This window comes from Spinacia oleracea, chromosome 4, assembly GCF_020520425.1.
Source record: "Spinacia oleracea cultivar Varoflay chromosome 4, BTI_SOV_V1, whole genome shotgun sequence".
Classification (NCBI taxonomy): domain Eukaryota; kingdom Viridiplantae; phylum Streptophyta; class Magnoliopsida; order Caryophyllales; family Amaranthaceae; genus Spinacia; species Spinacia oleracea.
Genome location: NC_079490.1, coordinates 181037747 through 181051926, shown reverse-complemented (window position 1 = coordinate 181051926; position 14180 = coordinate 181037747). Strand labels below are relative to the sequence as shown.

At 43.1% G+C, this 14180-nt stretch overlaps 1 protein-coding gene across 1 annotated transcript; it reads left to right on the top strand.

Annotated features, from left to right (window-relative positions):
- The first annotated feature begins 5132 nt into the window (after positions 1-5132).
- LOC130472236 (uncharacterized) lies at positions 5133-10858 on the top strand. The gene has a single exon (XM_056842755.1). The coding sequence runs from the start codon at positions 5333-5335 to the stop codon at positions 10856-10858; it is 5526 nt and encodes a 1841-aa protein (XP_056698733.1). The 5' UTR covers positions 5133-5332.
- The last annotated feature ends 3322 nt before the right edge of the window (positions 10859-14180 follow it).

Here is a 14180-nt window from a genome sequence, read left to right as displayed (position 1 = left end):
AGAGAAGGCAGAGCAAAGATAGTTTAAGGTAGGTGGGAATGAATAGATTACCCTTTTACCTAGGGATCTGCACTATTTATAGTGCTAGGGTTTCTTGGGATTTGATCCTTAACCTCCGTCCTGATGATTGGATGCTTTCCAAGATTGCACTACTACAGAAATATCATTTAACAGCGTTAATTTGACAACGCTTTTTGCCCTTCTGCTGTTAAAGATGTCAAAACTCTATTATATAAGCCAGCTCCTGAGAGCTTTTAAGTAAATTAACTTTTCGTGTCCCCATTTAAAATGTCTAATATACCCTTCACACTTCAGCTCTTACCCAAACCCTTCGCACTCCCTCCCGTACTCCCTTTCGTTTTCTTCTCTCTCTCCTCCATCAGATCTTCTCCTTCGATCTTCTCCGTCTTCGCTTCTCAAACCTCGCCATTTTTTTCTCTCTCTCTCCCCTCAGAAAACCTCAATCTCTCACTCTCCTCCGCACTTATCCAGGTTTACACCAACCTCAATCTCAATCTCAATCTCAACCTCAATCTCTCACTCTCCTCCGCACTTATCCTCCTCTGCTGATCCAAAACCCTAATTTACACCAGGTTTTCAACCTAAATTTCTTTCTTACGTATTTGCTTATATTTTCTGCAAATTAATGTGTTTTCATTCTCTTGAAGGCTTAATTTCCTCTTTAATTGCGGTTGACGGAGATCGAGTATGATGCAGCAACCAAGGTCGCAACCGTCGCAGCCGTCGGAGCAGTTGTTCTCTCAAGGATTTTCGTCACAGCAGGTCCGAGTTTTCTCTCAAATCTCTAAGACTCCATTGACGTGACCCTCACTAACAATCAGATCGTTTTCTCTCTCCTCTTGATTTTCCTTGCTTAATTGCTCATATTATCTGGTGAAATGTTACTTAGAAAATTGATTGAAATTCTGGAAAGTTTTGAAATTATTTCATTATTCATTTCAAATTTCTGGTGAATTAATTTCTAGGTCGATCCTCCTGTAATTAATTGAAAACACAACTCCGGGCTTAAGGCCTTGAGATTCTAATTCCCTAATTGCAATTTTTACCTGTAAAACAGATCGAGAATGATAACGAAATACTTGATTGTTTTTTGTGAATGTTCAATTTTCATTTTGGATTGAATTTAATTATCAAGAGGTAAATTCAATCTCTATTTATTTTAAAAATGGGTGTTGAATTTAATTTGCAGAATAACAAGCAGTTGGTGTTTGAGCTTGAAAAAGCCCAGAATGTGGACCTTAAATTCCAAGTTCCTGATGTTGGCAAAGCGTTTCAGGTATAATTCGTAAGTTCAAGTGGAATGGTTTTGTTAGCTTTCAAATGTGTGTGTTATATATAAATATATTATATTAGGACTTTCAGACTAAGATTTAAGCTTCTATGTGGTTTTCTGTGGAGAGTTGCATTTTCAATTAATTTGTGTGAATTTATTGTTTCTTTTGTGGTTAAATTGATGGTAGTTTTATTTCGGTTGATTAGCATTAGATAGAGAGTTCGTTGTCTAATTGGTTGGTTTAATTGATGCGTGTATTTGACTAAAATGCTGCTCTACTGTGGCTCAGGATTTTATTGGAACTAGAGAGGTAGGGGGAGGAGACGGACGGTTAGCAAGCCGGCGGTACAGTCGAGCAGCGAATCAATACACCCATCTGAATTTGGTAATTTCTATCACATAATTTCAATTTCATAATTCTAGGGTTTCCACCTTTTTCCCAATTTCATGAGATAAACAACACTTATTTGAATAGCTAATAATCAAGTCTTATGGAAATTCTGTTATATACTCATTTGGGGGGATTTTATTTGTTGTTGATTCATCCCTTCCTGGGTTTTCTGATTTTTTTTATGGTTTTTGCTTAGAAAATCGTGGCACTGTATTTTTCACTCCATTTCTCGGTGAAAATAGGGTTGGTGGTTATCGATTGCAAACCTCAGAAGTTGACGAAAAAATGTCAAATCTTCTACTCATTTCTCCAAAATCCGTCGCCAATAATCATCAGACGTCGTTAATTAATTAGAAAATTGGGCAGAACAGTTTCAATTAGAGCTTTCTTTTTCAATCCATCTGACGAACCAATTCTCAAGGAAGCAGTCAAGGTTTGAATCCAAATTCATTTATTGGTTTTATTGTTTATTTTTATATTTGAAGTACATTTTTTCATTAGATGCTATACGCCAATAGCAATAAGTCAACATCTTCCCTTGGTCAATCTTTAGTTAAATTCTACTGCTCCACTTTTTCTGGGAAATCGATTTGTAATTTCATAACCCAACAGTTTCGTCTCAGATTCTTAGTTTGTGTTCTTTTTTCAGAACTCAAAATGACTTGATTATGTTTTTCATACTAGCCTCCAGGTTGCCCTTCTGGAGTTGGTGGGATGTATCAAAGAAATGCTGCTTTCGGAGATGATATTGTAATTGTTGCGTAAGTAACCTATCGTTGGTCTTGGTTATTGGTGGGGAATGTATCATTTTTGTGGCCTGTTTGAATTGAATTACTTCAGGTTTTTCACTTACATGTGAATATTTCATACGGGACTTTAGGATGGTGTTAGAATTTATATTTCTTAGCTGTATGTGAAATTAGTCCTGGTCCGAATGTTGTTTATTTCTTCCTTCTTTTGTTTAGGAAGAGACTTACACTAAATGTCACGTTACAGTGCTTGCCGAACTGCAATTTGTAAGACGAAACGTGGTGGTTTCAACTTTTCAAGGACACCCCTTCAGATGATATCACTTATACATCTTGCAATCTCTGTCTAAGTGGTCCATTTGAGTTTTCGTTCTATGATTATGCATTTTTTATGGAACATTTTTTTTTATCAGGCATGTTTGTGAGTATATTTTTATATGGGATGAAATATATTTGTGCAGGTGAGACAAATGTTGATTGCGATTCTAAGTGAATCAGTTTTTCTATGATTCTTGGTGTGATAAATCTGATAATAGTTTCATAATATATGTCTTGCAATAAAAAAGGAGTCTAATCAGTGTATTTGATTATTTGATAAGATTATGAATGAATGAATTGGTTTGCAAGTGTATTTGGGTTCAGCATCATGTATGAACCAAATCAACCAATCCTTCCAATCCCCCCCACCACTGTTCAAAAAGAAAAAGAAAGATCAGAATGGTAAGAGATTGAATCACAGCGTGGTGTTCGTGCAACGTGCGCACATTCTGGTTAATTTGGCATGATAAACGATTAATTCATTGATAGTTAAATAATTTAGAAGTTACCTCTTCTTGGTGGTATACATATATAGTAGGAAATCTCATTGAGTTTTCTATATCCTTGGCATCTCTAAATGAAGCATTAACAGAGAAAATCCAGCGCTTAAGGATAGCCACAGGAGAGCTGAACGCTGAGTCCATCTCCAAGTGTTTTGGGCAGCAGCTTTATGTCAATCCGCAAATGTACCAGCAACTTCAGCAGCAACAACAACAGCAACAGCAGCAACAACAGCAGTAGCAACAATCCAGCCAAAACAGGAAGGGAGAGACACAAAATGATTGCTACAGATGCATTGTCCTTGATTGATTCCTGTTGTTTTCAATGGCGGTGATTTGGGCGGTTCGGTATAGAACCGATGTGGAAGGTCATCTCAAGAAGCTGCTGGAGAGGGAAAAGGAAGATCGGAAGTTGTTAGGGAAGTGTTTGGATGAGCTTAAGAAAAAAGGGATTGAATTTGATTTGTTGAAGGAAGTAGATGCGCTTCGAAGACCGAAAAGTATGCGGATTGAGACGATAGCTGTGAAGAAAGGGTCTGCTAGAGATTGTGTTTCTGTTTTCTTCTATGCTATTTCTTGCATTTTTATGGGTCTCACTGTTGTGTAGTAGGGAAATTAATTGTCGGGTAAATTTTAGAATTTAATTTGATTTAGGGTTTTTGGTACGGTATTAATTCGATCTGTTGTTGTTGTTGTTGTTGTTGTTGTTGTTGTTTGTAGTAGTATGGTAGGATGATTAATTCGATTAAGTGCGAACGGTAAACATTATGTTCCCGTTATTTGTAATTTAATAATCCTCGAGAATAAGAATGTAGGGTTAAATTAATGATAATAACATAATTTCTTACCCCATTGGTTTTTATGTTCAATTTATTGGAGTTAAGCAATAATGCTTGAAAAAGAATTTAGCTGATAATACGATCGAAAATTCTTGCATTGTATCAATAGTTATGTTATCTGGCACTTATTTAATTTGGAATAATTTAAGATAAGATTTCATACGAAGTATTGAAGTAAAAATAAAGGAATAGGTCATACAAAAACATTGTAAATTTTATTTAGCCTTTTTTTTCCTGTAACGTAGATTAAAGTTGTCTACTCCGTACATCTTTGATGCGTCGTTTTTTTATTTTATCTTTTTTTAATGAAAGAAGGAAGGAATAGAAAATGGTTGTCTAATATAACAATTCTATACTATAAAAAAGAGAAAGATTAAATATGGTAATTGTTATGTACTCCTCCTTCATTGTTTGATTCTAGGAAGGGAATAGAGAACGATCAAGTCAAAAGTGGACGTAAAAAGCGCCTCTTTATAGAGTGTTGAACAAGAGAAAAGTTTAAGGCGTTTTATACATTTTCACATGTTATTTGGGTTGAAATGTAATAATACGAATCTACTATCTTATATTCGCACGCATCGCGTGCATATAAGACTAGTATATCATACTACAACGCTTATAATATACACGCTATCATAAATGCTCATATTACAACGCTTACCCGATGTACACTGTTGTACGGAGTAGAAGTAACCTAGCAGATCATTCATGTCACAGCAGACCATCGGACATCAGATAAGACAGATCAAGCAAAGCAACCGCAGGAAGTACCTATCGAAAGTACCACAAGTCCTCAAGAACCGCGCAGACCCTTAGGTCTGCGGGGCAACGACCTGCTAGACGACAACATAGATACGTCGTTAAGCAAAAGGACAAATAAACAAGTACATCACTAGCGTACACGCGGCAACATCTGAATAGGCCAAAGTACTGAATAGTACGCCTATAAATACTGCCGTCCCCATTCATTTGCGGACACGTTCAATAAAAAGTACAATTCTTAACCCTCTCTACTTTCTCTCTCTAGAACAATATCTCATTTGCTGACTTAGGCATCGGAGGGGGTTTCCTCGGTTAAACCCCCGAGGTTAGCTTACGTTCGTTCTGTCCGACAGGGCAGCATCATCGAGCAGGGCAACATCATCAGGCAGGGCTCCCCCAGTTCCACACCCGGAACAAGTGGCGCTAGAAGGAGGGGGAATTCCCAGACCTTGCTTCTAAAAGACCTACCCTCTCACGCAATGACTGAGTCAAGCGAACCGATAATTCAGCAGATAGAACCACCCACCTCAAAAAACAACCAGAGAACCACAAATGTACCCTTATTCGGCATGCCTCAGAGTCTTGGTCCGCCAAGAGAGACACCACAACCCAGAGCTATGGCAACCCCTAGCCGGGGCCAGGGTATCCCAATTCCAACCAGTGCTTCACTAGCACGATTGGGGGCACAGTTCTCACCCGACCAGATGCGCACAGCAATAGAAGTCCTGACATTCCTTACTCAAACAACCCCACAAGCCCAGGTCATGAGAACAGCCCCAGAGGTTGAGGTTGAACAGAGGAGAAAACGTCCCAGACCCCAGCATAGTCCGAATGTTTGGAGGAGGAATCTGCAGCAGGACATGGAAGGGGCTGATAATCAAGAGTATGAAGCAGAGAGTATCACACCAAGCAGAGCTCAACCCCGGGCAAGGACTGAGCAAGCACCCAGTCAAAGACACCACTCCGTGTCAGGTATGCCCAATCCCATCCGAGCAATAGTTAAACCTGATAATTCTCCCTTCTGCGATGAAATACTCTCTGAAAGAATGGAGAAGATAAAAATGCCCACTTGCAAATACTCCGGAAAGACAGACCCAACGAATCACCTCTCTGCCTTTGGGGGACATATGATGCTATATACCAATACAGACTCTATGTGGTGTAAGGTCTTTCCTTCCACTCTAGAGGGGATGGCACAGAGCTGGTTTGGTAAAATACCCAAAGGCACCATAACATCTTTCCGGCAGCTAGCTATCTTGTTTCGCACCCAATACGTGGCAAACATTGCCAGAGAAAGGATGACAGGGGAGCTGATGTCAGTCATCCAGGGGCCTCAGGAATCTCTGAGGGAATACATATCCAGATTCAATATGGAGGCGTCGAATATACCCAAGTTGCAGCAGGAGGTGGCAGTCCTGGCCATGATGACTGGTCTGCGGGATGGAGAGTTCAAGAGTTATCTGGGCAGAAAATCATTCACAACCCTCGCAGAGGTGCTGGGAAAGGCAAATGAATTTATAAAGAGTGAAGAAATTGGCAGAGCAACCTCACGTCGATATGTGGCAAGTGAGAACAATTACGGTAGTCAGAGCAAGAAAGAGCCATACAAAAAAGAATACTCAGACAGAAGAGAAAACCCACAGCCAAGAAGAGACTGGCAGGGACCAGGCAGAGGCAAAGGTAACGAGTTTAAAACTGAGAAAAGGGGGAAGTTTAATGAGTATACCCCCTTAGTGGCATCCAGAACTCAAATTTTTGCCATCAGCAAAGAGGACGAGAAGTGGCAGAGACCTCCCAAAATGTACAACAAGTACAGGGACCCAAAAAAGTACTGTGACTTTCACAGGGACCATGGCCACCTCACAGAAGAGTGCACTCATTTGAAGGATAATATCGAAGATTTGATCCGAAGGGGATACTTGACTCAATTCAAAGCAAAAAGCTCGTATAGCAGGACCTATGAGAACAGAGATAATGATAATAGGTCCGACAATAAGAAGGCGGAACCCAAGCAGAGCTACCCAGCAGACCAAAAGAGAATGGGCGACATTTTGGTCATAACAGGAGGGCCAGTTTACGCGGGAACCACCGTTAGCGGGGCCAAGGCCAGTGTGAGCGAATTCAAGCACCAGGTTAATTACCATAATTCTGGCAGGTGGCCCGCCCCTCCAAAAATCCCGCAGTGCACTTTCACAGAGGAGGACTGTAAAGGCATAATATACCCCCATGACGACCCCATGGTACTAGCCCTGAATGTAGCAAACAGAAAAATCCACCGTATTCTGATAGACGGAGGTAGCTCTGCGAATATCCTGTTCTGGCCTGCTTTCCAAGAGTTGCAAATTGATGAGAAATATGTAAGATCAGTCAATTACCCAGTAATCGGATTCACAGGAGCCACAGTCATACCAGAGGGGATAGTCAGTTTGCCGGTGCAGATTGGCCAAGGGAAGGATATCAAGGATATCATGGTAGACTTCATGATTGTGAAAGTCCCCGCAGCCTACAACGTCATTCTTGGCAGACCATTCATCCATGACGCAGGGGCTGTAGTCTCCACTTATCACCTTACCATGATGTATACGACAAATGATGGCCGCTCAGCCAAGGTAAAAGGCAGTCAGGAGCAGGCCAAGAAGTGCTACCACACTGCGCTAAAACAACCACCCAGACCCCCACCACTGGCAGAAGAAGAACTTCCCCAATCTCGAAAAAGAAAGAGAGCAGAGCGCAAAAAAGACAAGTTGTTAAGCATGGAAAACTTCGAGCATCGGGAGGAAGGTCTGTTGGAACCCACGCCAACTGACGAAACTGAGGAGATAGAATTAGAGGAAGGGTTGACAGACCGGACAGTTCGAATTGGCACAGACGTAGACCTATCCCTCAGAGTGAACCTCATCGGTCTGCTGAGAGAGCACGCAGACATATTTGCTTTCTCAGCGGATGAAATGCCAGGGATTGACCCCAGTGTCATGGTCCATAGACTGAATGTCAGCAGAGAAGTTAGGCCAGTGAAACAGAAGAAAAGAAATTTTTCGACAGAGAAGAATGTGGCCATCCAAGAAGAAATCAACAAATTGCTAGCAGCCAAGTTCATAGAAGAGTGTGATTACCCAGAATGGCTGGCTAACGTTGTGATGGTAAAGAAAGCAAACGGTCAATGGAGGATGTGTGTAGACTTCACGGACCTAAACAAGGCCTGTCCGAAGGACTGTTACCCATTACCCAGAATAGACCAGCTGGTTGATTCCACCAGTGGGCACGCTCTCTTGAGTTTCATGGATGCATTTTCCGGCTACCATCAGATCAGTTTACTCGAATCAGATCGTAAGAAAGCTGCTTTCATCACAGACGCTGGAGTTTATAACTACAAAGCTATGCCATTCGGCCTGAAAAATGCGGGTGCAACCTACCAAAAGCTTGTAGATAAGATATTCGCACAGCAAAAGGGCCGGAATATGGAAGTATATGTGGATGATTTCATAGTCAAGAGCAAAAAAGAGGCCAATCACATCGCAGACCTGCGAGAAACATTTGCTACGTTGAGACAGTACGGCATGAAACTAAACCCAAAGAAATGTGTGTTCGGTGTTAAGTCAGGAAAGTTCCTGGGATTTCTGGTCAGTGAAAGGGGAATAGATGCCAACCCCGAGAAGGTGGAGGTCATACTCAACTTGCCAGAGCCAAAGAACATACGAGATGTGCAGAGATTAACGGGAAAGATGGCAGCACTCACTCGTTTTATCAGTAAATCTGCAGATAGATCCCTCCCATTTTTTCAGGTACTGAAAGGCAACAAAACATTCAAGTGGGAAGCAGAGCAAAAAAAGGCATTCGCAGAGGTAAAGAATCACCTAAAGAGCCTCCCAACAATAGCCAGACCAGAAGTAGGAGATGTTTTGCAGTTGTACATCTCGGCCTCCAAAAAGACTGTAGCAGCAGCCTTAATAGTGGAAAAGGACAAAGCCCAACAACCAGTATATTTCGTCAGTCACATTCTCAACCCCGCAGAGCAGAGGTACCCACTGATCGAAAAAATGGCCTTCGCAATTATGATAGCTGCCAGGAAGCTGAAACCATATTTCGACGCTCACAAGGTACAAGTATTAACAAATCAGCCTTTGGAGAAATCATTGCGAAGGCTGGATACCTCAGGCAGATTGCTGAAATGGGCGGTAGAACTCTCAGAGTACGATATTGAATACAGGCCAAGAACGGCCATAAAGGCACAGGCATTAGCAGACTTCATAGCTGAGGCATCGTACGAAGAAGAAGAAGAACCTCTGGGGACCTGGCAGATATATGTAGATGGCTCAGCCGCGGTAACAGGGTCAGGAGCAGGCATTATAATGACTTCACCAGAAGGTAATGTCTTTGAATATGCCATAAAATTCAAATTCAAAGCCTCAAATAATGAAGCAGAGTACGAAGCAGCGATCGCAGGCATTCAAATGTGCAAGGCAGCGGATGCTAAGAAAATCGTGTTGAAAACAGATTCCCAGTTAGTGGCCAGTCAGTATAAAGGCGAGTATGAAGCTCGAGAACCGTCCATGCAGAGGTATCTGGCACTGATGAAAGAAGCAGTAGCCCAGTTGGAAAGCTTCGAGATCCAGTTGGTCCCCAGGGCAAAGAATAGCCAAGCAGATGCTCTCTCAAAATTAGCAAGCTCTTCGCTGCAAGACCTGGAAAGAACAGTGATGGTGGAAGTACAAGAAGAGAAGAGTATCGATAAGAGGCCCATGGTAAACTCCATCAGCACAGAGCCTCAGTGGTACGACAGTATAGTATCGTACAAGCTTGGCAGGGGTCTCCCTACAACAGAGCCAGAACAGAAGAAGATAAAGCGAAATGAACACTGGTTTGTGATCTACCAGGGCAGATTGTACAAAAAATCCTTCTCCCTACCCCTGCTGAGATGCGTCTCAACAGAGGAATCACAGAGAATCATTGAAGAAATTCATGAGGGCATATGCGGTAATCATATTGGGGGTAGAACACTAGCTTTGAAAGCCCTCAGAGCAGGATACTATTGGCCAACTATGGTGAGTGACTCGCAATCATACGTGAAGAAATGCGACAAATGCCAGAAATTCGCTCCAGTAATCAATCAGCCCTCAAATGATCTGCAACCAATCGTCAATCCCATACCATTCGCTCAGTGGGGAATGGACATCCTAGGTCCGTTTACAGCTGCGAGTGGAGGAAGAAGATACTTGATCGTGGCGGTGGATTATTTCACCAAATGGATAGAAGCAGAGCCCACAAAAAGCATAACAGCGAAACGAATGAAAGACTTCATCTGGAGAAACATCATCACAAGATTTGGCATCCCAGAAAGTCTGGTCTTTGATCACGGGACACAATTCGATTGCACACCGGTGAAAGATTATTGCGCAGAGCTAAGAATCAAATTTGCTTACGCATCAGTATGCCACCCACAGAGCAACGGACAGGCCGAGGCGGCGAACAAACAAATCCTTGGAGCTCTGCGAAAGAAAATAGAGGATTTTAAGGGTGCATGGGCAGACCTCATACCAGAAATTTTGTGGTCCAATAGAACAACTGAGAAGGAGGCGACAGGAGAAAGTCCCTACAAGTTAGCCTTTGGAGCAGAAGCAGTATTACCGGTGGAGGTTGGCCTGCCCAGTTTCAGAGTGCAGTACTATGATGAAAGCACTAATGAACAACTCATGAGGGAATCGTTAGACCTTCTGCCAGAGGTAAGGTTGCTAGCAGAGCTGAGGCTCACAGCAAACAAAGAGAGAATGAGCAGAGCTTACAATAAAAGAGTCAAGCACAAGCCTATGCATGTGGGAGACCTGGTACTTAGACGAACAGCAGCTACAGGAAAGGGCAAGGCAGAGGGGAAATTCACTGCAAATTGGGAAGGACCATACCAGATCACAAGGGAGATAGCCCCTGGCTCATATCATCTTATGACAATGGATGGAAAAGAGCTAAAGAATAGTTGGAACGCCAACATGCTCAAAAAATACTATGTTTAGTACAGATGACCTATATAATGATAAGGCAGGATAAGCCAAAATTATCCCTCTTTGTACTCCTTCTTACAGAATACATATAATAAAATGAGCTTGGCGGTTCCAAGAAAAGATAAAGTAATAAGCAAAGCACGACGTAACTTAGAAATACGTCATGATACACACATTCAACAGATGACTTGACTTGATCATTCAAGTCAGCTGAAGAACAGTGTCATGATGAATTTCTAAGTTAGAATATCGCAGAGCAATTTCTGAGTTTTGCCTTGGCTAGAACCAAGACAATTCAAAATTGGAAACAGCCCAAAAGGCTAGTTAGAATATCGCAGAGCAATTTCCGAGTTTTGCCTTGGCTAGAACCAAGACAATTCAAAATTGGAAACAGCCCAAAAGGCTAGTTAGAATATCGCAGAGCAATTTCCGAGTTTTGCCTTGGCTAGAACCAAGACAATTCAAAATTGGAAACAGCCCAAAAGGCTAGTTAGAATATCGCAGAGCAATTTCCGAGTTTTGCCTTGGCTAGAACCAAGACAATTCAAAATTGGAAACAGCCCAAAAGGCTAGTTAGAATATCGCAGAGCAATTTCTGAGTTTTGCCTTGGCTAAAACCAAGGCAATTCAAAATTGGAAGCAGCCCAAAAAGCCTATTTAAAATACGCAAAACAATTTCCGAGTTTTTGCCTTGACCAAAGCCAAAGCAATTCAAGGTTGAAGGTAGCTCAAAAGGCTAGCTAGAATACCGCACAAATGTCACAGAGCAGTCCCTAAGTTTGCCTTGGCAAAAGCCAAGACAATTCAGAAGGGGAGATAGTAATAAAACATGCTATAAAGCTTGACTTTGATCAAGGCTAGAACTTCCAAAAGACAAACAAGATATCAAAAATTGGCTAAGTACCTAGAAAAAACACGCATATCAAATGCCGGCGGCTATACCTTCATTAAAAACCAAGGAAACAAATAAAGTACAGCCCTACAAAATGGCTCTGGGCAGTAAATACACCAGCCCAGCTCAAGAATATCTGAGAAGAAAGGCAGAAATAAACTAACTGTAAATTGTTCCAAAAACAGAATGGCACAAACGCCACCACCCAACAGGGCAAACCCTAAATAATATTGTTTAAAAAACTAAACTATTACATAACAGGCCCAGTCACACAAGAAGAACAGGGGGATAGCCGCCACACCCATTATTCGTCATTGCCTGCAACATCATCTTCATCTGAGAAAGGCAAATCTCCAGGGTGAATGTTCTCGACGCAGAAGTCGGGCACATCACTAGGCTCTACGGCATGACCCTCAACAGCTTCAGCCTCCCGCAGTTCTTTAAGAATGGTAAGGTGTAGGCCAGCAAGCCAGTCCTCTTCGATTAAACTCCAATCAAACTGCGGATATTTGTGCTTGATTATGAGAGAGGCCGCTTTCCACCCGCCATCATACCTCTGCGTTAGAAGGGCATACTGAGCGTCAGAGCGATAAAATTCTCGCACAGCAGCAGCCACCTCCTTCTGCACAGAAAGGCGAAGTTCTGCCAGCTCATCAGCATGCCTCTGCTCAACAAAGCTTAGCTGCCCCGCCAAATCCTCAGTGCGTTTCCTCTCCGCCTCCACCTCCGCCTGAGCTTTAGCTAAATTCTCCCCAGTTAGACGCAGAGCTACAACCTCACTAGCCAAGTTGTCTCTTTCGACAGATATCGTCTGAACATTGGCATTGGCAATAGTGAGGGAGGAGGATGCTCTTTCGTTTTCCAAGGTCAGGTCTCGGATCTGCCTGTCCTTTTCTTCAAGAAGAGCAAGATGTTCATCATGCTTCCTCTGATAGAAGAAAAAGAAGTCACAGAGCTCCTTCACAGCAACCCCAGCCTGCAAGTAATAAAAAATAAATGGCTAAGTACAAAAACATGCAAAAACTGGCTAAGTACAAAAACATGCAAAAAATGGCTAAGTATAAAAACAGCATAGATTCAAAAGCTTCTTACCTCTAGCACTTTCTGGCAGGCATTAGCCCCAGGGGTGTAAACACGCTCAAGGGGGCGGTCAGCTGGCAGTGTTAACCCCTTCAGCATCCGGTATGCCAACGTTCCGCCTTTCTCTGGGAAGCTGGCATACAAAGACTCGTTAGCTCTAACATCCCAGTGAGGAGCGAAGATGTCATCGCTAATCGGCGCAGGGGAGAAACAGGCAGCCAACTCAGGGTTCACCGCAGGGCGAACATCAATGGCCTCCTTCTCCAAAAATTCCCCGTTCCTAATATTCACAAAAGCAGGAACAGAGGACTCAGGCAACCTCAGTTGCTCCTCCAAGTAAGCAGCAAGAGCAGCAGATGAAGTAGGAAGAGAAGCGGTGCTTTGGTTAGCAGGGGCAGAAGCTTGGGCCTGCTCCTGCGAGCGAGAACTCTCCCCAGTGCAAATGCGCTTACCTGGGCGCTGTACAAAAGGGACGTCCTGCTCCTCGGCCACAATCTCCACCTGCTCGGAGATAGAGGAATTCACAACTTGGTCAGGATGAGCAGATTGCAATTGGTCTGCAGCAGTTCGCGTAACGTCAACAGAAACGCTTTCCGTCTCAGGACGAGGCCGACGTTGGCCCGCAATATTACCCCCTCCCCGTGTGGTCTGACCACGCCGAGCAGAGGCAGATATAGAAGGGGTAGCCCGAGAAACAGGGGCAGAGCGTGGCGTTGAGGTGCTCGCCCCAGCGGTTATTCCTGCAGAGCCCCCCCCTGCTAGTGCGGCTAGCCACAGAGCCCCCACCTCTAGCAGTACGACTAGCAGCAGAACTCCCCCCTCGAACAGTTCGTCGAGAGCTTGCTCTGCGTCCGCCAACAACATCAGCTATGGTACGATAAGCATTGGCGGGGTCTTCAGCTGGCTCGTTAGTCTGAGGGGTTCCATCAGCAGCTAAACCCAAGGAGCTCATATCAAGGTGTTGACGACCTAGCAGGACAAGGAAACATAAGAAGATGTTATTTAAACTCAGGGAGCTCATATCAAGGGGTTCTATAAAAAAAAGCTAAGTAAAAAAAAAAAAAAAAAAAAAATGTACCATGAGGATGAGTGTTGCACAAGTGCATAGCGGAAAGAACATCATTCCGCAGAATATACATCGACTGAGGCAGCCAATTCTTAGGGGCACGGCCGACGTCCTTTCCGTTCGCGTCGCACTTAATCACTGAGTCGAACCACTCATAAGCAGCATCCTCCAAGTTATGACCAACCAAAACCTCCACACCCTCCATCTTGCCATTTGGAGGAACAAAGCTACGAGGCAAAGGAAAGTCAGCGGGAACTCGAAGCCAGAAGAATCGACCCTTCCAATCCCTCTGCCCA